Source organism: Buteo buteo, chromosome 7, assembly GCF_964188355.1.
Source record: "Buteo buteo chromosome 7, bButBut1.hap1.1, whole genome shotgun sequence".
Classification (NCBI taxonomy): Eukaryota; Metazoa; Chordata; class Aves; order Accipitriformes; family Accipitridae; genus Buteo; species Buteo buteo.
The window spans coordinates 38710893-38737548 of NC_134177.1; the positions used below are offsets into that span (position 1 = coordinate 38710893).

General features: G+C 53.7%; 1 protein-coding gene across 1 annotated transcript in view; it reads left to right on the plus strand.

Annotated features, from left to right (window-relative positions):
- The first annotated feature begins 2280 nt into the window (after positions 1–2280).
- Positions 2281–26656, plus strand: part of ATP2A3 (ATPase sarcoplasmic/endoplasmic reticulum Ca2+ transporting 3) — a 57426-nt gene continuing 33050 nt past the window's right edge. The window contains 5 exon segments of the mRNA XM_075032491.1: positions 2281–2469; positions 22312–22329; positions 22737–22819; positions 24060–24164; positions 24919–25057. Coding sequence (XP_074888592.1) covers positions 2352–2469; positions 22312–22329; positions 22737–22819; positions 24060–24164; positions 24919–25057 — 463 coding nt within the window. The 5' untranslated portion in view covers positions 2281–2351.

A 26656-nucleotide genomic window follows, 5' to 3' on the forward strand; every position in this document is an offset into this window, starting at 1 on the left:
ACCCTCACCTTCTTGGGTGCAGGTGAAGGCAGTTTGTGGTGTAGGGCCTGGCCTAAATCATGCTCAGGAGGACACGAAGAACCCTCTTTCCAAAAACCTTGCTCTAGGGGCAGCACATTTGCCCTGGAGCAGGGTAACGAGGACCGGGCAGCTGCCTGTACGCAGACTGGGTGACACAGGAGTCCAGCCCGACCCCCTGCTACAGCAGCTGCTTGGAGGGCAATTCCTGAGTTTTGGGGATGACCTATTGCAATAAGTCCTCTGTGCACCTTGTTGAGAGCACGTGGTATTTTAATAATATCAGATTGCACTAGTTCTCCCCAAGCACCTGGTGGAACTGCTCAGCCCCTTGAGCTGGAGAGCCCCGGGGCAGACCCCGGCCAAGGGCAGCACTATTGCCCAGGGAGCTCAGAAGCAGCAACACCCTTTTTCCCCCCGCAAAACGGTCACGAGAGGCAGATGAAGACAACGACAGAGCTTGAAGCGAGGCCAGACCGCAGGGCTGGGAGCTGTGCTTCCTGCAGGAGGGCCTGCAGCACCGCAGGGGGGGCGGACGCCGGGCTGCAGCTGGGCGAGAGCACCCCTCCGGCTCCCACGCCGTCGGCTGCGGTGAACCGAAAAAAATGAGTTTAACAAACTAAAAAAAAACCAAAAAACGAACCTACGTTTCCCTCAGGACCTCGCTCCAGTGGGAGCTGCAAAACTTTTTCTATAAATGAATCTACATAGAAATAAATAAGCTAGAGCTCCTCCCCGAGATGTCTGCTGCCACTTCCTCGTGTTCGTCGCCGTCTCCGGTCTCTGCTTTGGGTGTGTTTCCGCAGAAGTTGGGTTCATCACCCCCCAGGTGTCTCGTCTCTCGGCCCGTTCCTGCTCCCGGCGGCTGGAGAGCGGCACCGGTTGCCGTCAGCTTCTTCCAGTGGCGTGTGGAGTGGGAAAACTGGAAGTACCTGAAAAGTCAGAAGTTGGTGTTCATGTGGGGACAGTTACCGCGAGCGGGTTTTAGCCAGGTCACAGAAAAACTGCTTGAGTGAAGAGCCCGGTTAGGGGCCCTACATGGAAAAGTCCTGCAGATGGGGGGGGGGGTCGTTACCCTTAGCGGGGTTGCACCCATGGATTTTGGGGGCAACCCTCCTTTTCCAGAGCAGGGTAACTCCTCATGTTGCTGCTGCTGGTCTGTGGTGCATGGAGGGTCTGCTAGAAACAGTCACTTTGCTGCTAGAAACAGTCATTTAAGTAGCCCATTGCGAGCAAGAGTTGCAAAAGAACCGTGTAAAGCACTTGTGTTGTGTAACGGGGGGGCTGGCCCCTCCTGAGCCGAGCAGGAAGGGGACGGGGACCTGGTTAAACAGGGTGGCGAGAGGGGTCGAGGCCGGCCCCGCTGTGCTGAATCGTTGCAAAAAACCCAAGTGCCTCCAGAACGAGCCCGTTTGCTCGAATACGGATGCTCTGCCTTACGCTGTGGGGACGAGGAGCGCTAAGCGGCGTGAAGCGTGATGCACTGGGATGTCCGGGACACACCACGAGGCTGGTGCTCAGGCTTTACCGTGGGCAAGGTGTCTTGGTTCCTTCCCGCATCTCCCTGCGGTGACATTTTACATCTCAGGGTTCAATAGCTGAAGGCGGCGCGGCACAGCTGCCTCTCTCGGGTTATGGTGCATGGACGGGGACAGTGCCGGCGGTGGTTTTAAGAAGCGTCAGGCAGAGATTCCTGCTTCCAAGGCTCCCACTGCCATCAGACACTGCCCCTGATCCCGCAGGGGTACACGGACCCGGAGCCGCTCTGCTTCCAGCGGGGCGGGAAGAGTGGGCTTGGGGCACCTCCGAACTTCCAGCTGGAAGTGGGCCGATGGACGGGGACCCTCTCTGAGCAACCCCCTTCCCTGATCTCCCAGCACCCTGGGGATGCTTCCCCTTGGGCGGGAGGACTTCCCTGGCCGCCAGCATCGCTTCCGAGAAGTTGGGAAATAATTTTAAAAATATGATAAAGTTGGGGGGTGGGGGGTGGAGAGGCACTTTGGGGGGGGGGGGGGCTAGCAAAGGGCCGGGAGCCTGGAGGGACTCTCCTCTCCTCCCCGGCGGGGGGCGGCGCTGGGCGCGGCGGCCCCGGGGGAGGCGGGAGAAGAAGCGGCGGGGCGGTGCCGTGCCGTGCCGTGCCGTGCCGTGCCGGCGGGAGGAGGCGGGCCCGGCGGCCGGGCGCCCCTTCCCGCGGCGGGCGGAGAGGGACGGCGGCAGCGGCCGTGCGAGCGGTGCCCCGTGTGTGCCCTCCCTGCCGGGCCTCTCCCCCCCCCCCCTTTCCCCTTTCCCCTTTCCCCTTCCCCGCCCCGGGCCCGGGCCGCCGCCGCCGGGGTATGGAGGCGGCGCACAGCCTCCCGGTGCTCGACGTTCTCCGCCGTTTCGGTGTCAGCGAGAGCTGCGGGCTCAGCCCGGAGCAGGTCCGCCGCAACCGGGAGAAGTACGGCCCCAATGGTTAGTGCGGGGGGACGGGGCGGGGGGGGGCTGGGGAACACGGCGGGGGGGGGTATAGGGCTGCCCTACCGGGGCACCGGCATCCCGCCGGGGGCGGCTGGGACCCTCGTCGGGCCCCGACCGGCACCGGGACCGGGAAGGGTGGGGGTGCCCCCTCTTCCCCTCTCCCGGCCCGGGGGTTGCGGAGGAGCGGTGGAGGATTTACCGCGGGACACCTGTTGATTCGGGGAATATTTACCGGTTTCGGCGAAAGGCTGGTTACCGGGGGTACGGGCGGCACCGGCGGTTCCCGGGGTGTAAATTCCTCCGGCGGAGTGTCCTCCGGGAGGGACACGGACATGTCGTGGGGATAAGAGGGGGGGAAGTTCCCCCGTTGCCTGCGGGTGAAAGAGGGAAGCCCCGAAATCGGCTGGGGTGGTGGGGGGACGTGGGGTGAGGGGAACCCTCTTGGAGCAGCCGGGCATCGTCCTGGGTTTGATCAGGGGACTTTCGTAAACTCGTGGGTTTTAAGTGCACAGTGGGCACGGGGGGGGCTCGCTGGGGTGCCTGAACCGACCCGGGTAAATAGTGATTTCGATCGCTCAGGCTGTGACGGGAGGTAAGTCGTTAACTCTGCGGACGGAAACCGGAGGGTGTTTCGGGTGAGTTTGCTCCGGTGCTGTGGAGCAGCGAGTCCTTTCTCAAAGTTGCACAAGGGGATAAGTGTGTAAACTCTCTCCCGGGTTGGAGCTTGTTGCATCGGCTTTTCACTTCATCCTCGTGGGTGAGGCTAAGGAAAACCCGACCAGGCGCTGGTGGGATTGCTCTCCGCATCTTTATTCATTGGGAGAGCTGTTTTAGGTGGGACCAGAGGGCTGTGCCTCCTCCAGACAAACCCTGCCAGGAGCAGTCCCGTCTGCTGGGCTGGGGGTCCCCTTTCCCACCAGCGCTCGCCATCCCAGGCAGCTTCTGCTCCGTTCCCTGCGTCAGCGTGGCCGGGGCTGGGCCGGGAGCTCGTGCCACGCAGGACTCTGCGCGAGGCGTAAGCACCGGAGCATCGCGCCTGCCCTTGTCCGACCCGATCCCGGAGAAGGGCAGCTGGGGACCCGTCTGATTAGCCGGCGGGGGAGCGATCCCTCTGCTTTGGGGGCTGAACGCAAAACACGTCCTTAAGAAACAGGTGATCGGTCCGATTTCAAGGTATAATTGCTGCCAACATTTCTGTGCGGTCCCTCGGCCCCACGGGAACGTGGGGATGGCGGGTGGTCCGTGCCGCGCAGCAGCGCGTCACCTAAAGGCATCGCCGTCGCGGTGCTCACGGTGGCTTCATCCTCCTGTTTGCCCAAGTGAATCATCGTCGCTGAGTCAGGCACGTTGGTTGCTCGGTGGCACTGGGCTCTCTACCTTGAAAAAGGGAGCTCGAACGTATGACGCAGGTGCAAAGCAAAGGGTTGGCCGTGGCAATTAGTTCGCCTTTTTGTTTTTTTTCTTCTTCCTTCCCCCTCTTTCAAGCAATGGGTCTGCACTCGCCTCTCTCTACAGTTTTGCTTCCCATACAGTCCAGCATTGGGTTTCTTGCAGGCTGTTGACTCACGAGAGCTTCTGACTTTGGGGTGTGCCATGGCTTTCGCCTTCAAAGCAGAGCTCCGCGTCTCCTGTGCAATACAGCTCGCAGTGATGTGCATCGATGTTGAGAGCAGTAACGTGGGCAGTGCAACCATCAGTGAAAATGCGGTCAAAGACTTTTAAGAATTCTGAATTTTTGCAATTTTTGTGCAGCATTTATATCCTCCTTGTGGCGTGGATGAGATATGGACAGGTTAGCACAACTTAAAATCGTGCAGAATGGGACCCTGTGTGGTTTCTTTGGTTTAAAACCTTGATGTTAAGCAGATAGCCTTTTTTCCAGCATGGCAAGAATTTGCAGGTTGTGTTGCGGCAGCAGGAGCCGACCTCCTTGACCGTGCTGGGGTACCCTGGGGTGCCCTGTTCAGGTGAACTGCTGTGGGGAGCAGCGTGGAATGGTGAGCTGGGCTTGCACCAGAGCACGGGTCTTGAAAATGGTCTGTATTAAACTGCATTTTAATTTAGGCTTAAGTTAAACTCCGGCAGCGGAAGTGTGGGACAGTTTGATCTTGCTTGAGCTCGCGCAGAAGGGGGAAGAAAATTCAAATCTTGCATAGCTTGAAGTGCAGAGCAGACCTTCAGCTCCAGCTAGTTTCATTTTCGCACCCTCCTGTCTCTCATTCATTCATTTCCTTCTAAACCTGAAATCAAACTGCCAGTGTGGTCGTGAATCACAATCTAAAATACATCATCTTTCTTAAAAACTGCTTCCCGACGTACTTTGGCGAGTTGCTGTCTGCTTCTTTTTTATTGTGGTGATGCATTTAAAAAAAAAATGAGCTACAACGAGCTCCAACGTTAAGTGAGAAGCAGTGGCCATTGGTGTGTTTTATATTTAAAAAAAAAAAAAATAAATTTTGGGGGGGTTATACTTTTGGAGCCTAAAATTGCTTTTTCAGTTCCAATGCTCGCATTTACATTTGCAGGAGGAAACAGAGAGCAATACTGATTATTTAATACCTCCAGTTTGTGGCTTGGCAGGCAAGCAGTGAGATATAGATTACTGGACTGGAAGAAGATATTTCTCCCCTAGGAAGAGCTCGCGTTCTAGTTTCAGATCTGTCATCGGTGCTGTCAGCATGGCCATTTCATTTGCCAAGGAAACTGGAGAAGCTGCAGAACGTTTAGGTCTCACCATGGCGATTCTTAAAAGGCTTCTGAATCTCAAAAGTCAATTTTAACTACGCAATGCTTCGGATGCTCCATGCACGCCGGGTAGGCGCTTCCCTATACCTCCTCCCATCCACCAACACTGAGCTCCACGGGTTGCTTTTAGACCACAACACTTTAAAAAAAAAACCACACAACCCCCCCCCCCCCAAAAAAAAACAAAAGCAAAAAATGCGCATCTCTTATTTTATAATAGACTCATCAGGAGGATAGAGGGGTGCAAACATTCTTCTTTCTAAATGTAAAACCAGGGGCACAATTTACCCTGAAACAATTTCAGTTTTGCCAAGAAACGACAGATATAAACAGGAGTTGCCCCACGGACAGTGAAGAGATTTTCTGTTTTAAATATAGCTGTGATTTCTCTCTTCTAAATGGATTTCCATGTGTAAATGAGCATACATTTCGGGCAGGATATTGCCAGTGTTAATGCATATGCATAATTTTATTTGCTTCATTGGTAACCTAAATGGACTGTGAATGTCAGTGGAGTCAAGTGCTCGGCTGTTTGCAGCATAGGGGCATTTGTCTCTTCTTGCATTTCATCTCTTCTGACTCCAAAGCAGAAGCCCCGCTGCCGTCTGCGGTTGGAAACGCCACGGGGCAGGATCGGACCCTGCCCGTCAGCCCTCCTCGGGGTCTCGCCCATCCCCTCCTATACCCTCGCCGCTCCTGGGGCTGACCCCCAGCGTGGTACCCGATGCTCTTCAAAACCTCCCGTGCCCCACTGCAAGGTGCAACGATAACCGTATTTACGGGCTGGCTGGTTGAAGCGTTGTTCAAGCCAGCTTCAGCACTGGGCCAACTCAAAGCCCACGAGTAAATTGGCTTTTCTTTTATAAAGCACCTCTCCACGTCTCCGTAAGCTTTATTTCAGGATCTCGGAGCCCCTGGGTGTATTTTTACCTCCGTGTGCCCAAGCCTACCTGGGTGGGAGGAGGAAACGTCCTCGAGCCCAAATCCAGCCTGCGATGGGTTGCCAGTCTCCTGAAACCCATCGAGGCTCGTTCACGAGGAGCTTTCCGCTCCAAGCCCCTGTTTTGCTAGAAGCAGCAGCAAAAACCACTGATATTTTATTTATTTCCATCCTTTTCCCAGCCTATACCCAGGGTTGCATGTGCATGTGTATATACGTCCATCGGCACACGCGTGTGCGTGCACGTGCCCCTGTCCCTACTCTAATTGCGGTGCATTACTTAATGTCAGAGTAGCTGCTGGCGGTTGCTAACCAGCCAAGGTTACGCTCCAACTCTCTCTTGACAATAAAAAAAAAAAAAAAGAGAAATAAAATTTCTATTTTATGCTGAAATATTTGAGATGCTGGTAAGGAAAGGAAAAGCAGCATTTTCTGACTCATCTAACTCTGCTCTCTTCCTCTGTGCATCGCCCACCTTTTCCACCCCCAAAACACACGCTTAACAGTCTGATTCATAAACATGCTATGGGTTGTTTTTTTTTTTTCTTCTCCTCCTCCAAATCCTTTCCCTTAGGAGAAATGCTGAGGCATTAAAACCTTGTGAGCGCCTTCAAATTTGGGGAGAGACTACACAAAATTTTCCCAATTGGACAAGAGGAAACAGGATTTTCATCCCCGTGCTGTCCTCTGAGGTTACCCACTTTTGTACCTATCCTTAAAAAAAAAAATAATTGTGAATGAAGAGCGATGTTCAGAAAAACTGGTGTCTGCTCTTAAAATGCTGAGGGAACCGGGGAGGGGGAAAATTTCTGGGATGAGGAGAGGCAGGGGCTGTGCTTGGGGGGGAAGGGATTTTGTGTGCAGGTCTTGTGTTTACCCCTGGGGTTGGCCTCCCCTATTACACAAGTGTCATTTCATTACTATTTTTATTTCATTGCTGGTTTTAAAGCTGGGGGTGGCAGAGCTGGTGCTCCAAAACACTGATTTAGGAGGAGTCAGATACGCTGTGGATGCCCAGATGCCGGCTTGGGATGTGCTGTTTCCAGAAAGGGGCTGGAGCGGCTCCTCCAAAAACACCGTTAGCAGCAAAATATCCCCCTTCCCCCCGGGCTAATCCTCTTTCCCAGTATTTCAGGTGCCTAGTTTGACCTCCCTACTCCAGCTGAACGGTTTTGGCCAGCCTAGTGCAGTCCTCGCCATCGTCATGTAGCTGCACATCTGCTCTTCGCCTTTTCAGTGGCATTGGTCTTTCTGCATCTTTTAAGCCTTTTCTAATCGCCAGATCTGATTTGAAGCTATTGAGTCGCATTTCTGTGGTCATCTCCCTCCAGGGTAAACCTCTGAAAAATACTATTGATATTTATGTTGCAAGTAAGTTTGTTTTGTTTTGTTTTTTTAAATCTTCCCCTCAAAACCATTTTTTTGAGTGAAAAGCATCGCCTGACGCCTGGTGTTGCTTTTGCTTTCTTCCTACCAAGGAGAATTTTAATTTTTGAGAAGCGTCCAAGTAGCTGCCTTGTCACTCTGCGTTTGATCTCCTCCTGCAAAAGGGATGGCGTGAAAGCAGGAGGCTCCTGGCTGCTGCTAAATCACCCCTGTCCTGTGGATCGGGTCTGTCCTGGCACATCCACAGCCCAGGCAACGCTTCTGGCACAGACCCCCACAGGACATCCCTGACGGATGCCCAGAATTGCAGATGCTGGCACGAAGCAGGGCTGAGCGCGTCCAGTTTTGGGCAACTTAAAGCAGATGGTTGGTGTTTTCTGGTGGCGATAGCTGCCCTGTGCAGCGCTGGAGAGCTGGGCTGAGCACAGCCGACCCGCGTCTTCCCGCATGCCCAAAACCTCCCCCGAGAGTGGCGTTCCTCCTGTGATTTTGCAGCGGGGATCTGAACTAATTATCGAAAGGCATCAGAAGCATCGCAGGGCCGCACGCAACCTTGAGATGCTTTCATTTTCATGGTCCTGAAAAACAAGGTGGTTTTTCACGTGCTTTCGTATGCTTCTTCATATGTTTTCATACGCTTTTTCATATGTTCAAACCTCTGGAGGAGCCAGCTTTGATTTTTGTCCTACGCGCAGCATTTGCGGAGTCGGTTGGGATGCTGATGCTCCCCCAAAGTGGTTTTTTAGGGTTATTCTTTGTAAGCCATGAGCCAGACGTGGAGTGTTTCCAGTCTGTGCCTCTTGCCCAGCCAGTCCAGCCCCGCTCCTGGGGAAGGGGCTCCTCCGTGCGAGGCATCGCTGTGTCCAGACCAGCCACAAAGTCCTTCTCTTGGTACATCGGGCTCACCCGGTGGGTGCCCCGTCCCCATTAATGTTTTCAGCGCCGTTAAAAGGAGCATTAAGAAGTTGCGAGCAACACCTAAGCCGTACTCCGTGGGGAATTAGGGCAGTAAAAGCAAAATGGCAAACCTCTTTCGGCAGGTAAGGCCGGGTGTCTGGGTGCTGACATTGCACAAGGATGCTCTAAAACTCCCATTTAATTTATTTTCCCTGGGAAAAGCCCACTGGGCAGCTCCGGCACGCGGGGCAGCGCTCCCTGCCCAGCCCGTTGGCTCGCTCTGCTGATCACAACGGCGGCGGTGCGAAGAGGAGGACGCCGTCTCCTGGGCTGGCTGGTTTGATGTGGGTTAGTTCAGTAACCGGCTGGCAGAGCGATCCGGAGGGGGAGGCGCTTGGGAGCGGGATGGGGACCAGGAGCCGAGCTGCTGGGCTGGCATTTTCCGGGAGCATTGCTGGCGCTCGCGGTCTCAATTACAGGATAGAAATATTAAGGCAGGTTGTGATTATCAGGAGAGGGATAGGGTTTTCTGCTTGCTTTTTTTTTTATCTTTTCTTTCTTTTTTCCTGTTTTTTTTTCCCTCCCCTCTTTCCCCTTCATGTAGCACTCATGGACGATCTCCCGTTGCATCTCAGATGGGGCGAAGGCACGGCAGGCAGCCTCTCCTGGTCAGTGGGTATACCTCGGACAGGAGAAACAGCGGATAACAGGGAGACTGGGAGGACTGGGAAAGGTGGGAGGGATGGAGGAGAGGGGCCCGCGGCTGCTGTGGGTGGGCTGGCTGGGCAGGCAGCGGCAGGACAGAGCTGTCTGGGGCTCAGTCCAACCCGCTGGCATATTAATACCCAGCAAAACCCAGAAAGCACCAACCCCCCATCCCATCCCCATTTATTATTGTGCATCTGATTTTTTAAATTTTTTTTTTTTTGTTGCCGGTAGTGTGACTCATCTTTTTTTATATCTCAGTGTTGGTAGTATTGGAGGTAGAAAGTATAACAGTAACCTATATTAAAAAAAAATTACCGACTGCTCGGTTGAGCTGCTGTCTGTACCAATTACGTTCGCTGGAAAACAGGTAGCAGAGATCTGGGCTGGAAGTGTAGAAATGTTGAAGAACCGGAGCCAAAAAGCAATAGAGAAAATTGCGGTTACTTGAGTATTTCCATGACGTGAGCGTGCGCCCGAGGCTCCTCCGTGGGCGGTTAACCCCTCACAGGCAGGGCTGCAGGCAGCTGCCTGCTCCACCAGAGTCCGAGCAACGACCGTGCCGGTGGTGATGACCAGTGCTGGGACAGGAGACTCATTATTCCTGTTAGGATTAATGCAATTAATGCTAACGGGCCTTTTCCGAGCCAGGGCTTGGTGGGTGACTTGCCTGGGGTGAGCCACTCACCTCATGAAAGGAGGGTCGGATTTGAGTCCAAAGTGTTGCTCTTTTGAAGAGAAGTTGAATTAATCCTTGCCAGCAATCAACCTTGTGTCTGTAACTAGTATTTGCTGGTTTTCTGTGGGAACCTCCCAGTTTTTGAGGTTTGGCTGCTTGTTATCACTCTATAAAAGCCTTTTCTCTTTCTCACCCGCAGAGGTGGTAAGTGTGAGCTCGGGCTGCGGTTTGGTAGGGATCCCATCTACCTCCCAGGACGTGGTCCATGTCCGTGTCCCACCTGGTCCAACACGTCCCCAGGCATCAGGCTTCTTCAGGGCACGCGATGGCATCTCTTTGTGACCCGTGGTGGCGGGGAGATCTGAACTTTTGTACTTCTTTTTGAAGTCTAGACCTATAGTACCCCTAAATGTAGATGTCACTGCTCTGATCATCAAAATCCTCCTAAAATTTAAATGTTCAGCAAGCTGCTGATGCGGGTCCTGGCTTCGTTACCTGGGCTCCCACATGAACCCATTTGAGATTCTCTCTCTCTCCCTACCCCCCACCCATTTGAGATTTTATATATATATCCCATTTGAGATTATGTACGTGTATATATATATATGTATTCCATTTGAGATTATATATATATATAAAAAATATTTTTTTTTCCCCCACACTAACATTTGCAAGTCACCATGGGACACCTTTGACTAAAAGACCCCTTTATGGAGGGGAAACAAAACACAGACAATAAAAAGAAGTTTTTTCCCTATGAAGAGCTGACGGATCCATGCTGAAGGATGAAGGCACTCGAGGACGAGTGACACCATGCTGGTGGCCCGGCCCAGCCGCACGGCAGGGTCACCGTCACCATCAGAGGTGCGATGTTTTGGGGAGGAAATCCGCTTCTTGCTCTTGTGTGTCCCCTGTGCCCCTGGGTTCCTGTCCGCGGTATTTTTGCATCGGGTGTTTCCTGCTATTTAGCCACTATGTGTATTTTAAACCAGCATGGGGGGGGAGGAGGGGAAGGGATGTGAGTTAATTCGGACCGAAGGGCAGGGTTGTATGGGGCGTCCTTGTCCGGGCGGCTGCGGAGCGGTGGGGGACGCGGTGCCGGGGGCAGTCCCGGCGCTGATGGGTTTTGCTCCATCCCGGTGGAAGCGCCTCCGGCGCATCCGTGTGGTCCGCAAAGCCACCGGCCGTGGCCACGCTGCTCCCAGGAGCTGGGTGGGAAAGCTGTCCTTTGTGCTGGGACCAGTCCCCATGGCTGGTCCGTGTCCTCCTGGGGGGATGGATGGCCAAAATGTGTTTTGTTTTGTTTTGTTTTTCTCATCTTATTGGAGAGAATTGCTGGCGTCCTTGCAGAGCCACCCTCCGAGCAAATGCAAGGGCTGTGTTTTGTATGTTATATATTTGCTTTATTATACGGTTGTTTTGGGTGTTTTTGTTTTTTCTTCATCTGGTTTGGAAACTGTTTTTCTCGCATTTGTTGCTGATAAAAATCAGTTGTTTTTTGGGAGGGGTGCATGGGCGGGGGAGATTCTCTCTTCTGCTTCCTTTGCCACGGGGAGCGAAAGCACAGAGATCCTCCAGGAGGAACTCAATTAGCTGAGCAGTGACTCCAGCCCCTTCGGCAGCCGGCGATGGCCAGATCCCCAGGGATCTGCCCTGTAAGACGTCGGCTCAGCTGGATTTTGCTGAGCAGGCAGTGCCCGTCCCCAGGAGACAGGCAGCCAGGGTCGGGATAACCCTCCCTTTACGTGCCTGTTTGCACTTTTCTTTTTCCATTTTGCAACCTCCAAGTCAACAGAAGGTCTAAAATAAGGAAAATGTGGGGAGTGAGTGGAAAAATAAAAATAAAAAAGGCCAGCTCAGCGGTGTGGGGTGTCAGAGGGGAAGTGATGGAGCTGTGTCCCTGGCCCTCCCGCTCCCCCCACTGCAGAGGGTTCCCCTTGGGGCACTGTGTCCTTTGGGTTTTTGCAGGTTTTCTGGGCTTTTGCACGCTTTGGAGGTTAGAGACCTTCTGTTGCCTGCAGGTAAATGGAAACCCCATCAGGGGAGCAGTAGCGTTTTGATCCGCTCCCCTCTGGAGGGGAGTCCTGCAGTGCCTTGGGAGAGATGGGGCTGCTCTGCAGTGCCAGCTCAGCCCTGTTCTGGGGCTCCTCTTGTACCTATAAAAGCCTAATTCAAATTATTCTTCCCTTTTTCACCCCTTTTTGGCATAAACATATATAGATATCTGTGTATATATACATATATATAGGATGTTACCTATATACATTTGTGTATATCACGTATATATACATATATATAAAATATTTCATCCTTATACACAAATGTGTATAGTTATCTATGTGTGTATATATATATATATATAATACTTCATCCTTATAGACACGCACACAGATATTATACATAGTTGGAAGGAGATTATGGAAAAAGCCTAGATGGGACTCATGTTTCCAGGGATCTCTGAGTATCTCGCTCCAGGAAAGGAACTGCTTCAATTACACAGAGATGTTTGATCCCCAAAGAGTTCATCCATGAAAAGTATTAATTGTCCAACTCGCCCCTTTTTCCCATCCAGAAGAACAGATCTTTTCTATCCTACAGAAATTTTTTTCTTCTGATATAATCTAAACTAAGGGCAGCATAGACTTAATTTTCCATGAAAACCCATCCAAGAGGATTGCTGAAAATAGACCGTGCTCTGAGAACAGACACCAGAAAAAGCAAGTGTGTGTGTTGGGGCGGGGGGGAGCCAGGTCAGCCGGGGCAAGGAGTTCTGCAAAAAAAAAATTAATAATCTCAGTTTGAGTTAATTGAGTTGAACAGCAGCTCGTTAGTGCCTGTGTGGGTCGGGGTCAGAGGATGCACTGCCCCGCGGATACACTGGCTGCGTTTTATCAGCCTGATTTTATTTACCAGCAGGTGGGAGATGGGTTGAGATGCCATACTCAAACTTTCAAATTTCACAAAGGTTTGCCGTGGCAGAGGCATTTCCTCTAGAAAATAAACAAAAAGAAAAAAAACCCAAAACCTACCCCCTTCGGACCTCTGCGCTTTTAGGATGGAGTTGGCTCCCTTCGGCCCCGAGCTTGGGACAGGGTCTCCTATCAACCCAGCATGCAAAATTTGGGTTTTCCTGATCCATAAATGCACAGCCCAGCTTGTATGCTCTGGCTTGGCTACAGGTGCCAGCAGGATTGATTAAAACTTACCTATTAAAAGGTATCTGTTAAAAGATCAGCTTTTAGAGGGGTGAGAGTGAGCAAGTTCCTTGTCTTGGCAGGGAAAGGGAGAAGATGCTGTTTGGATTTAAAAGCAAGATCCTGTAGTTCTTTTTTTGTTCTTTTTTTTAATTGATGTTACTGCTTTGGGGCTTTGCTTTTGAGGGGTTTCCTCTTGCAAACCCCCGTGGGTTGGCTCTTACAGATGTCTCAGGGGTTGGGTCCACGCCGGTTGCAATTCGGTCCAAAACCTGCCACGTGCAAGACAGAGAGCAAAAAAGTGGCAAAGCAAATTGTTTGCTGGGCTGTGCCATGAGTGCTGCAGTGAGCCCCTGTTTGGGGGAGAGGGAGGAAGTTTGATGTTGTTTTGTGCCGGCAGGTTAGTGCGGGAGGTGGGGTGGGATGTCAAAGGGCTTCCCCTCCCACCGAGGGCAGGTTTGGGTTTGGTGTCGCACGCCGAGGCGGGTGCTGTACAGCGGGGAAAACGCTGGGGTTACAGCGGGGGGGGGAAGGTAACCCCTTCCCTGGCTGCCCGCTGCTGGGGCGGTGGGTGCTGGGTGTTTTAATGCTGAGAGCCCCTCGACCGGCTGGTCCCTAAGCCCCGCAGGGTGGTGGAAGAAATGTCCTCTGAGCAGGGATGCTGCTGCTCGGTCCCTGCTGGATGCAGCAACCAGGAGCCACCCGTGCTTTCCACAGCACTTGGCTAGTGGAATACTTAAGTTACATTTATTTTTATTATTTATTTTTATTCTTTTTATTATTTATTACTGTTTTATTTTTGATTTTATTGTTGTATTTTGCATGCCATACAAGTGTGATATTCTCAGTGGTTGCTTACAGCCTCATTGAAGATGTTTGGCTCAGTGTAAACATTCACCGGATCCTCGGGGAGACAGTTTTGGGGATGCTATTCCCCACACTGAGCTGCGGCAGCCCTTTGCTGCATGCTGAGCAGCATCTCTCCTCCGGGAGCAAATGCCTCCTACTTTGAAAATGCATTCTAGTCTCATTTTCTTACCTCCATTTTCAGCCCCAATATCCCTTTTTTTCCTATTTTTAAAGAAAAAAACCCCAAACACAGTCACACCTTGCTCTTCCCCAAGTCTCGCAGAATTCAGCTGAATGTTGCAGCCCAGTTTTTGGCGCTGAAATTCCTTCCCTGGACCGTGCACGTTTTCCCAGTGCCCGGCAGGGACGAGCGTATGAGCTGACCCGGCAGCGCGGGGCATCGCCGGGGCTCCTGGCACCTCCGCCTCCGCAGCTCCCTGTGTTTGGTTTCCTAAACCGTTCCCCGGCGCTGCCAGGAAAATGTTATTAAATTTTCTGTCGCCGGGTGTTGGACTCGCTGCGAGTGGCCTATTTGTAGTGGTGTGTGGCGGTCTGTCGTGCCCGGAGGGGTTACAAATTCGCCGTAGCGTTTTTCCCTGGCCGGGCTGGTGCTTTTCTGCCACTGGGCTGGGTCGGAGGGGTTTTGGCTCAGGGTGGCATTTGGGCATCTCATCTGTGATGTGGGGGGAAGCCGAGAGCTGAGTGGCCGAGGGAGTGCGGGAGGCTGCAGCGGAGCCCAAAAGGGTGAAAAAACATTACTGGGCAAAAATCCCCAATTTACTTAACACTTACCACTAGGGTATCAATGGGAAATTAGCTGAAAAAATAGGTTTAGGGCATTAAAGAAGGAAATAGAATGATATCTGTAGGGTGCAAGAAGAGGATATACTGAAATTGCAGCGTGCCCCTCGGTTGGAGTTGTGGTAATTCTGGCAGAAGGTTCCCAAATGCAGCAGAGTCACTCCCTTGCCTTTCCCTCAGGTTCCGGAAAGGGTCTGCTTGAAGCAGAGATAAGGGGAAGCTAAAAAAAACCCAAAACAACACAACCCCAAAAGTAAAAAAACCACCCCAGCTTAAGCTTTATTTTATTCAAGCTCCTGTAGTGGTTTTATTTTATTTTATTTTATTTTTTCCAAAACCTGTTACTATTTAAATGCAGATTTTTAGCTTTTCCACCCAGGAGCCGGAGCTGGAAATTCTTTCCACTGCGTTGGTGCAGGAGGGAACAAACCGCTGCTTTTAGTTTGCTCAAATAATCCATCCCAGGCTGGAGCCGCGGGTTTCCTCTGCCCCACTCCCTCCCACTCCCAAAACGATCCCGGGGAATCTGCTGTGGGTACTGACGGGGAGAAGGATGGGGGGGGGGACGAGGCCACCGCTTGCAGCCCCATTTCCCCAGAGTTTTTTCCCTAAATTTCCCCAAGACTTTATTCTGGCAAATGCCACGTGGGCACTAGATCTACAAGCCTGAGCGGTGGCTTCATTTGGGGGGCCAAAATGGACAAAATCTTCTCCCCTTATTTTCGTAGCATTAAGAAAAGGAGGTGGGTTATTGGCGGGGAAACGGTTTGCTTTTCACCATGGCATGGGAGGATGCTCGGGGCCAGCCAGGCTTCATGGGACACCCTGCGCAGTGCTGGAGGGCAGCTCATGCTACCCAATGTTTAGGGGATGAGCCATTTCCAAGAATAAAGGAAGGGAAGTTTGGGGTAGGATGGGCGAGGTTTTCCTTATTTCTTTCACACAGCTCCTTGACCCATCAATCCGATGCCACGCTCCCACCTCCGTCCCTGTTTCCCTCTACCCAGACAGCAGGATGAGGTGGCGGTGGCTTATCCTTCAACATGGGGATGTGCTGACATTCCGGGGAAAAGGAGATACCACGGGACCAGACTTGCCTGGTGCTTCGAGGCTGTTGAGGGGCACATCCAGGATAACTGAGTTTCTTATTCCCTGACCTGCTGAGATGAGCTTAGCTGGCCAGAAAAGGAGCAAAGGAGCCTTTCAGCTTCTCCCCTCCAACCACAGGAGCGGGGCTGTGGGTGCCTGAATGCACCTATTCTGCCCCGGGACCCTGTCGCCATCCTGGAGGGACCGACGGTGTTGGGCTGGGTTCAATACCGGTGGGTTTGGAAGAGCAGCGTGCGGGTAGGATGAGCAGTCGGTCTGGAGCCCTGTCTGCCGCGGGAAGCCCTGTGACCCAAACCAGGAATTTTTTCAGGCTGATTTTATTGCCAGCCATTTACGGCATGCGGGTGCCAGCCAGAAAACCGGTTGGATCATTTCACCCTACAGCATCGCCTGGAAAATAGCAAGGACGTTTCTGGCCCTTAAACCTCTGCTAACCATCCTCATGTGCCACCCCGCCAGCCCTCACCCGCCCCAGCCTGCCGCCATCCCCAGCGCTTCCTCTGGCCCCAAATTTGCTTATTTTGGGGGCTGTGGATCCCCCAGCCAGGAGGGGCACTGGGCTTTTGCGAAGCACGGGGCACGGCTCGAGCAGGGATGAGCGCCGGGGAGTTACGGGAACAGCAAAAAAGCCGGTGTTTGCCGTGGGAGGGGGGTTGTGTCTCGTTCCTTTCACCTTCCCGCCGCCTGCCTTTCAAAGCAGCCCCGAAGGAGCGGCTGTCGCGGGCAGCCAGCGTAACCCAAACTCGCCTGGCACGCAGGAAAAAGCAGCTGCGAGGCGGTAAGCAAATAAGGTGCTGGGGGCCGGAGGTGCTTCCCCCACCGGCGGCACACCCAGGGCCACCACCGCCTTCGCTCGCGAGGGGAAGCACCCACGGCTTTGGGACCAGCAAATTGGGGGCGATGGAGGGCGCGGGAAAGAGCCGGACCCTCCGGGAGCGGGTCATGGCCGTCCGGCGTGGGGATGGGGATGGTCCCAGTGCCGTGCCCGCACCCGTGAGGGGCTTTTTTTTAACGCGCGGTTAATTGCCGTTTTCCTTGGGTCAGCGCAGCTGGAGACGCCGGTTGCCGCAGCCCGACGGGCTCACGTGCCGCGCGCCCGCCGCAGCTGCGCCCGCCCGGGGACGCGATTTCCGCGCGTGGGCGGGCGGTCGGGGCGCGCCGGCCGTCGTCGCTCGGACGCCTTGGCCCCTTTCGCCACGGTCGGGGTCGATGAGCCCCCCGCTGCCGTGGGGGTGCCCCGGGGGCAGCAGCCCACCCTGCCTGCCGTGATTCGGATGGATGTATGGGGTTTTTTTTGTTGTTAAACGGCTAATTCAGCTCTGCGCGGTGCTCGGCTCCCCATCTCGGTTGCAATAGCACGTGGTGCCCGTGGGTCCGGCTTGCCCTCCGGCTGGGGTGGGCTCCAGCAGGCAAAGGGGTGCCAGGGCAGGCGGAGGGTGAGACCAACGCCTGGCTTGTTCTGCAGAAGGTGAAGCCACCTCAGAAAGTCCCTTTAGCTGCACCCCGGAGGTGCCGCTCTCCCCCAGCGGAGCCACGTCCTGCCTCGGCGCGTGGCCGGCGCCGGGGCGAGACGCGAAGGTGCAGCGCGGTCTCCAGGGACGCGGCGGCGTTCAGGAAACTCGGGCGTGAAGCTGCACGTAAAAGCAAAGCCCCTGTGGGTTAATTTCAGTAACGCACGGCCGAGGCACGTAGATAACTACGCTTTGTCCTCTGTGAACATCGGGTAGCGTTAGCACCGTTAGGCTTTGAGTGTTTGTCATCCCAGATAATGCTAAAACACCTGGGATTAGTCTGCAAACGCTGGCTTTTTTACACTTCTGCAGCTCAAGCGCAACCACGCAAGGCGATGAGCAGCTTCACGCCTCCATCCCCGGGCAGGATTTACACCAAGCAGGTGATGGGCTGAGCTGGCGTTAAAACAACCCAGCAAAGCCTCTCCCGGTTGCGCAATCCGGCGGTTTTGCAGAGTACCGGTGATGTGCAGCGGTGACGGCTGTCACCGAGGATGAAGGAGAGCAGACGTCCCTCCGGGACGGGATCCTTCCAGCACAGCCGGCCCTGGGAAAGGCAGCCAGTTAAAATAACAATTTATTCTGCCTGGTGTCTTGTGGGACAGTGGAAGGATCCCAGAGCAGCCCTGCCTGGGTTCCTGCTTTATGTCATGGGAGGGGGGCTGCTCTCTCCCCTGGGGGTATTTTAGGGGTTTTCTTACTCTTTTCACTACTTTCTTGGGCTCTTTTTCCTGCCTGTTGGCAAAGGCCGGGAATCGGATGTGTCCCTTGTTTTGCCCATCCATTTTACCTTCCCTGCCTACGGAAAAAGAAATTAAAGGGAGGAAAAAACAATTACAATGAGTTTACAACATAGATATATGGCTTGAAGGAAGTTATTTGGAGCAGAAAGCTGGGCCCAGGTGTGATGCTCATCGTTATCCCTCATAGTGGGCACCATGCCGTTACCCTTCTCACATCACTTGGTGGCATAAGTGTTTCCCATAAGGGAAATCTGCTTTTATCCTAGGGAAGCTCCTGAAATGGTAGGGAAACTGGTATTTCAGTGTTCACCCTGCAAGATGTTAGCTGTTGCGGGTCGCATACCGGGTCTGAGAATGCACCAGGGTTTGCTTTGCCGTGCGCTGGCCTGGGGGTTTGTCACCTCGTGCCTCAGTTTCCCCAAAAGCAGAGTGGGATGCGATACCTCAACGCACGACGGAAAAACGCCGGCTGCTGTAGGGCTGTGCCGCTCCAGGAATTTTTGATCCTGTTACAGCAGGAGAAACTCAAACATTTCCTTAAAGCGACCCCAACGCCACCCTGTCGCATTTTATTTGTTTGCTTTGGCCCGGAAAGTGGCCAGGGTCTCCCTGGGGACACGAAGGCTGTCGCAGAGCCCCGGGGCGGCAGCCTGCACCCATGCCGCCTCGCTCGTGGGTGGCACCCGTGTTTATTTACCTTTTCATCACCTGATTACTGTGCCCTGCCATGTTGCAGGCGCCAGCCCGTGGGCTGCCAGCCCTGTTTGAGTTGGCAGGAGCCGGAGATTAACCTCTGGCTAAAATAGCCCAACGCCAGCCCCACGTCTGCCCAGGGTGGCCGGGCTCGTCGCGTACCCTTAGAGCATCTCGTATCGATATTTTGCAGCCCAGCTTGGGCCACGGTTAGCATGTGATGTGGCGGCACAGCAAGGAAAGAAGTCGTGATGTGACAAGCTCAGAGCAAGGTGCCAACCCTCAGCGGTCCCAGGAGCTGGCTGTACTTTGTGCCCCTGCAAGACAAAGCCCTGCGGGTCAGTGGGGCTGGGGCTGCCTGCACCTCTCTGCTCGATAACCCAGAGGAGAGCACGTTCTTCTGCTGTTGGGAATGGTCCTGTGACATCCAGGCACCCATCGCTCTATCGTGGCATCTCTACTTCCTTGGCTCTGCTCTCCGAAGCCGCGATGCAGAAGAGCAGGAGCAGAGAAACTGCAGATAACGCGTCCGCAAGCTGCGGGTCCTGCCTTGGGACCGCTCAGCTCGGGAAGCTAAAAATTTGTGGTGCGGGTGGGTGGCCCTGTTTTGGGATACTCTGAGCAACCATTATCACTTTCTGCCCTTGGTGGTGTTACTGCATTTGTCTTCTGGCCGTGACGGGGAGCTTGGGCACAGAGCAGGATCTCCGTGCTGAGCTCTGAGCCGCCGACCGAAGAAAAGGGCTATTCAGGTGCCGGCTGGGAGTTTCCATTTCAGCCCGTCTGCGCTCACTGTGTTGTCCCAAGGGAACTGCAGATTTGGGATTTTGCTGGTTCCCTGCTTGTGGCGGGTTTCCTGGCCGGGTGGAACACGGCAGCACTGCACCAGGTCTGCTGCCCTGCCTGGTGCCACGGGGCTGACTCACATAAAACTTGGGTTTTGGCGAGTAGCAAACCCTCTTATTTCTAGTGAGATTTTGGAAATGAGAGGGAGAGGCTTCAGCCCCAAACGTTCCTGTTTTCTGGTGGGTTTTGATCGATTCAGACCCAAAACCGTGAGTTTATTGTGACTTTCTGCCCTTTTTTTCTGGGTATTTGGTGCAAAGTGGGTGCTGGGCTGCCACATGAGGGGTGAGGGAAGGAGTCACTGGTGGCAGGGGAGATGCCTGGTTCTCAGTATACTCAAAATTGGGTTTTTTTTGGGAGGTGTCTGCAGCAGCATTGCTATTGTTTGAGGTTTGGTGACAGCGACGGCATAGTGTCACTCTGCCACCGGCGGTATTTCGGCTGGCTGCCCCGGTGCACGTGTTTCCTCCCGAAGTTCACGGAAACCTGTTTTCATCCTTTAATCAAGAGCTCATGCAAAGTCCCTGCTCTGCAAACGGCGTCGCTGTGGCTCTTCATGCAAACCCCGGGCAGGAGGAGCACTAAGAGGAACGCGGCGTTTCGGGTGGCTGCTCGGGGTGGAAAGTCACCCCCGGGCACCCCGGCAGAGCCGAGACCTGTGGGAGCCCCAACCGCCTCCCTCGGGGCACCCGCCTGCCCCCAGCCCTCTCACCTTGCACGTTTGCACCCTTAAAATGGAGCCTGGATGGAAATAGCAGCAGCAGATCTCTTCTACTTTTAATTTTGGTGGCTCTCTGGGCTGGGGAGAGGAAGCCGGGGGTGGAGAGGAGCCGGCTGCAAAAGGGAGAAGAGCCACTTTCCTTCTGACGCGCTCTGCAGAGTGATACGAAGCATTGAAGCCACTCCAAGATTACATTTTTTTTGCTATAAGAATAATTATAGGTGTTACGTACTGGTCTGTTTCTCGCAACGGCAGGGGATCAGAGTAGCCTTATCTAGGAGAGACATGGGTTTAAACCAACTCGTAGTAAGTGTGTCCGTGAGCCCTGAGGAGCTGGTACGGTTTGACATGTAAACATGTTCAGGCTTCTTGTTTTCACTGGTTTGTTCAGTGAAGGTGGGTTTGGGTTTGGTTTTTGGTTTGTTTTTTTTTTCTTTTTCATTTCTCTGAATGAAAATAGATGATGGAAAACAGCTGAGCAGGTTTCGCTTCCCGCTCTCGCTCAGGGTTCCACGCTGGGGGTGATTGGAGACAACGCCACATTTGGTCCAGCGACGGGTCATCAAGCGTGTCTGCCTTGGGCCAATTCCTCTTGAACTTCAGCCAGTCCCTTATTCCCTCCTAGAAACTCAAGGAGTTGGAAGAACATATCACTTTATTATCACCTCATGGGGCACAGAAGTAGGTGGCAGACAGCAGAGGCTTTGCGACAGCTCTTTGGGAGGTTTCTGCCTGAATTTTTCCCCACTGGAAGGTTTGGGGTTGGGCTTTTCTGTCCGGTCCCCTCCTGCCCTGGAGCACCAAAGGATGGAGGCAGCGGGTACCTGCCCTGGTGCCGTGTAGTCTCGGCGCTGGTACCCCGCTGTCCCTTGCAGCACCGTGCGATGCCTTTGAGGCACCAGCACAGCCCTCCCGAGGGTTTGCTGATGCATGGCTATGTCTTGGGTTTCCCCATCTCCAGCAAGAAGTGCTGTGCTCAGCGAATCCTGGATTTCCTTTTCCGTGAGACAGCTGCAATGTCCCTATTTCCCCACGTTGGGCAGTTGGCAGAGGTTTTGGTCCGGCTGCCAGCTCCCCGGGAGCTGCTCTACAGGCAACCGAGGGATTCATCCTGAATGTGGGAACGCTGGGTGCAAATGGAGATGAGCACCCATCAGCAGCGAAAACCAGGGGGGTCACTCCTGAGCCCTCCCTGGGTGCAGGACCTTGCAGTCCTCAGCCAAACCTTGCCCACGGCAGGGCCAGCGCATCCATTACTGCGCGGGTGAGGAAGCAGGAGCGATGCCCTTGGTGGGTACCGGGGCTTGTGCATTGCCCAGCAGCCATGGGACCCTTCGGTGCGTGTGGCGTGCAAAGGTAGTGGTCATCCCACGGGGACGTGAGGGTCTTGGAGAGACCATGATGGGTGTTCGGGAGCCCTTGGGGGTTTTTTGGGGTTGTGCAGGTGACTGGGTTCGGGTTTGGCTGGGAGCAGTGTGGCTGGAGGCTCTGCACCCACCGGGGCGGATTCGGGAGGATGGCTTGGACCAGCTGAGCATCAGCTTTGGATTTCTTTCCTAGAGCGTTGCAGGCTGTAAAGTACAACTGGTTAATAGGAAACGTGGTCTGAAAGTTACAGTCCCCAGTGGGTCCGTATTGGGTTTCTGGCAGGGCGTTTTACGGCATGGTTGGACCTCTGTGTCCTGGATTTGGAGAGGGCAGCTCCTGAGGAGTGTTTTTTAGGCAGGTTGAGTGCAGGAATAAATGCTGCCAGAGCCGCTTGCAGCAGGGAAATGATGTTTCCCTGGTGCGGGGAGCATCCAGTGCTGCTTACTTGGTGTTAGACTGAGAAGTTTGAGGACAAGCTGTCTTGGTGTGGGAATATGTGCATAACAAGTTGCACTTTGGGGTCCTGAATGGACTGCTGGGGCATAAGGGAAGGGATTGCTAGCCTGTGCCCAAATCACTAATTAATCTTTTTATTTTTATCAATTTTTACTTGGTTACGCTCACTGGGCTGTCGATGAAAACCCACAGAGCTCCCTGCAGAAGAAGGTAAGTCATGGGCTGGAGGTGAGGATGGGTATGTGCCTTGAGTCTGAGTGGATAGTGCTGAGGTTGAGGAGGGGGGAGTCTTTTAATCCCAGAGAAAGCTGGGCTGACAGCAGAGCTTTCCTGTGATGGCAAGGCTACCAGCTGAGAATGGAAACACAGAGGATTTGGTGAAATCAGTAAAACCAGGCCAATGCCAGAAATGAAGGTGTTTAATATTAGAGAGAAAAATCCCCCGTTGCAGCGCTTGGTGTCCTCACTAGTGCCCGTGGCCGACGGGCACTGGAGCAGCTCTGCTGCAAGCCAGGGACGGGGTGCTCTTGGTTTTAGTGGCCTCAGTGGTCTAAATTACCTGTCCTCTGGGGTTTTTCTGAGCACTGACTGTGCTTGGCTTCATGTTTTCCCACCAGGAAAGTCCCTCTGGGAGTTGGTGCTGGAGCAGTTTGAAGATCTCCTCGTCCGCATCCTTTTGATGGCAGCTTTTCTGTCCTTCGTAAGTACCCCAGGCTCGGGGTGGGCACCTTCCAGGGCACGTACGGACCAGGGTGGCAGGTGAATAGCAAAGGAGCCAGAGGAGGGTGCATGTTGGATGAAGGTGATGTAGCAGCAGTGCAGTGGTTTTCTAGGGTATCGTGACGATATCATTGTATCTATTTAAAAGATGAGACTGTAGGATTTTTCAGTAATGCTGTCAGCTCAGTTTTGCCCACAATCTACCTTGGGAGCAACTCTGCATAAGGAGACGTTTCCCCACCAAGCTGCTGGAGAATTACTTATTTTTTGAGTATACTCAGGGTGTTTGGCAGTGGGATGGCAAAGCCGAGTCTTCTGTCCCCTCCTTTCGGATACAACTTGTGGGCAGGTAAGGAGGGAGGCTGGTTGCTTGTGTGGTTCAGTATGTTCCCAAAACAACATGCAGTGACCTGTTTGTTGGTGAGTTTGCAGAGCTGTTGCAATCTGCTTGATGGCCGAGTCTGCCGTGGCGGCTCTGCTCATCGGTAAAGCAGGTGTGAAGCCCTGTGTCGGAGGTCCTTTGTGCCTGTGCCTCTGCTGCAGAGCAGCAAGGTGTTGCTGTGTTGACACAGCGCGGGTCGACAGGCAGTTAAATGGAGTGAAAATATTTGTGTGTGTGTGTGCGCTTCATTTGTATTATTGTATGAGGTCTTTGTGGGATGGAGAGGGGGCTCAAGATGGTAAGAAGCCACAGGGTCAGTCCCTGCTCTGCAGAACTGCTCTTACTACATCAATTACTCATATTGCATCGCTTAAATTCTGCCCAGGAGGGGCTTCTCGGAGGCTGGCCGTGCTGCAGACAGCGACCGCAGTGCCTGCCCAGCTGTTGCTGGCAGCATCTGAGAAGCGGGCAGTGCTGCCCCGTCTCCCCACTCATCTGCTCATGGCCATGGTCTCCCCATGGGCATACTAAACAAAAACAGATGCTTTCCTGGTGCAAATACTCATCCAGGCTTCACATGGCCACTTGCTCCAGCCCTGCTCATTTGATGCATTAGGTTATCCCCCGCAGAAGAGTGGAGGGACCCGAGTTGAGCACTGGCAGTGGGATATGGCAAGTCCACACATGGCTTTAACCCAGCCGTGGGGCTGGCCACTGCTCGGGGTTGTCTTCGCTCCAGCAAACACCATGTGTTGGTTGGCTCTTGTTTCCATCCTTCTTCTTAAAATGTTGGCACTTGTTGTTTCAACCACACTGTGGTCCTTCTCTTGCCTACAAGATCCTGGCCTGGTTTGAAGAAGGAGAAGAGACCACGACGGCGTTTGTGGAGCCCATCGTTATTATTATGATCCTGATCGCCAATGCCGTGGTGGGCGTGTGGCAGGTAAGTCGCAGCCCCCCCCTGCCTGCCCCACAGGTCTCTGCTCCACATGGCTGAGATGCTTCCTTTGAAGGTCTGGTTGCTTCTTGCTATTGGAAACTCATTTTCCAAAGGTTCAGTTTTCATGTTGACTCTGCTGCCCCATGCCCCAGCACAGATGCTCAGTCACTGGCTGCCTCTTGGCTCATTCCTTCAATCTTTCTTTGGCAACTTTTGCAGTTTGGAGTTTAGGATCTTGCACTTATTTGCCATCCAGACATGCTGCTTGTCTCCTGGCTGTGGCCAAATGAGTTTTCCAAGGGAAGCTTTTTTTCCTGTCCACCAGAAAGCTGCTGTGACTGCTGCCCCTCGCCTCGCTGTATCCCTCCTGGGGGACGAGCAAACGCCTCAGCCAGCAATGCTCCTCCTCTTGTATATTTTCAGTTTAAGGCCATTTATTTATCTGCAGCTTGAGCTGAGGTGGGGTTGCTGGGTGGGGAAAAACACATCTGGGTGGGATATGCTGCTTCCCAAACCAAGAATGAGAAAGTCAAGCCCAAAGGTCCATGCAGTGTCCAGGACCTGATGGGATTTAAGCCAGCAGGGACCATTTCAGAGCAGCTGAAGAAGATGCAGCACTTGCCCCATCCATGGTGTGAATGGACACCAAAGCCAAGGCTGGGGTTTTGGGTGCTCCTGACTTTGCAGCAGGTGAGGAAGGAGCCTGCTGGCCTGAGCAACCCCACCGCCGGCAGCTCTGCTCCTCTTTTGTTTGCAGGAGAGAAACGCCGAGAGTGCCATCGAAGCCTTGAAGGAGTACGAGCCCGAGATGGGGAAGGTGATCCGCGCCGACCGCAGCGGGGTGCAGCGGATCCGTGCCCGGGACATTGTCCCCGGGGACATCGTGGAGGTGGCAGGTAGGGTGCCATCACCCCAGGGCACGGGGCGGGATGGGGAGGTGGTGCTGGCTGGGGGGTTTTGGTGACCGGCACCCCATGGTCCTTGTGGCAGGAGGGCTCTGCTGTGGTGTCCGGGCGCATCTCCTCCAGAGGCACGGCCGCTGAGTCACCTTGTTGGTGTACACTTGAGATCTTAGTTTCTGTATTCAGATCCAGAGAGGTAAAATGATTTGGGCCAAAATTGGGGCTCATCAGCCTGCCAAGGCTTCGCCCTGAGCGTAGGGTGGCAGAGAACAGCAGAAAAGAAAAAAAGAAAAAAGTGTATATTTCTGGCTCAGGTCTTGTGTGTCGGGAGGGTTTCCCTGTTTTCTGGAAGAACTGGAAGAACTTTTAATTTTCCGCCAAGATTCCCTCTGGAAGCGGCTCTCCCACGTGCATCCCCCGGACAAGGCGCGGGTGAAGGGCCGGTGCTGGGTGCCGCACCGGCAGTGCCAGGCGAGCGCTGCTGCCAGCACGGGGGGGTTTCAGCGCTGCAGGCAGCGGCACTGGTCCTGCCTGCGTAGGCAGACTTCCTTGGTAACAGGGATTTGTTATTCGGGGAGGGCGAGAGGCAGAGGGGACCGGCTGCAGGGTGCTTTTGTCTCCCCGGTCGGGTTGTCCCCCCCAGCCCTTCTGTCGGGGTTTTGCATTCAGCGAAGGATGCCTGGGGGTCTTCTGCTTGACCTACTGGAACCAAAGAGGATGGATTTCAATTATCCCATTTTGTTTGTTCATTAAATGATGCCGTAAACCCCCAGAGCCACAAAACTAATCCTCTCCTTTCCTCCTTGTGGCCCTGCTAGTGGAAACATGCTGCAATCCCTCCCGCGCCCAGCCAGCTTGCTGTTATTTATGTCTTCCAGTTGGGCTTCAGCTGGAAGATGAACATGAAAATAATGCGAGGAGGATCAAGCTGAGGAGTGCTGGCCAAATCCTCAGCTGGCCGAGCTGGCGGCGCTCCCAAGCCGGCTCCGGCAATGCGCTCCAGCTGCTGACCTGGCTTTTAATTAAATTAATTAATTATTAATGAATTAAATTCTGCCATCTTTCCCCAAATCAAGTGCTTGCTGCCTGCCCATCAGCAGCCAAATATTACTTTTTAATGGCACAATCGGCATCATGGGAGGGAAAGAGCTGAGCTCTCTTCTGGAGGGGTTTGCAAATTATTCGCAAGTTCATCAGCGAGTTGCGGGTTTGGGAGGTTATAGCAAGGGGCGAGGATGCTGTCAGACTGCTTGGTAGGAAAGTGCACCAGGAGCAATAGCTTTGAACGTGGAGTGGACATCCAGGTGACATCCTGGGGACGGCAGGGACAGCGCAGGCAGGAGGGACTGGCTTCTTTTTGCGTGTGCAAATGCAATAAATTTGGCAGCAGGGAGCAGAAAACCTGCTGCACCAAGACAAGAAGGGAATGCTGGTTGCAAGCTGGCAAGCCGTTTAAACCCAGCTGATTTTTGCCCTTTTGTAGCAAGGCAATCGAGGTGACTCCTTGTGCAGGCAGCTGCACAGAGATTAAATTTGGCTGCAGCACCAGCTTTCTGCCTTGCCCAAAAAGCGCGGGCAGGGCATTGCGCCCGG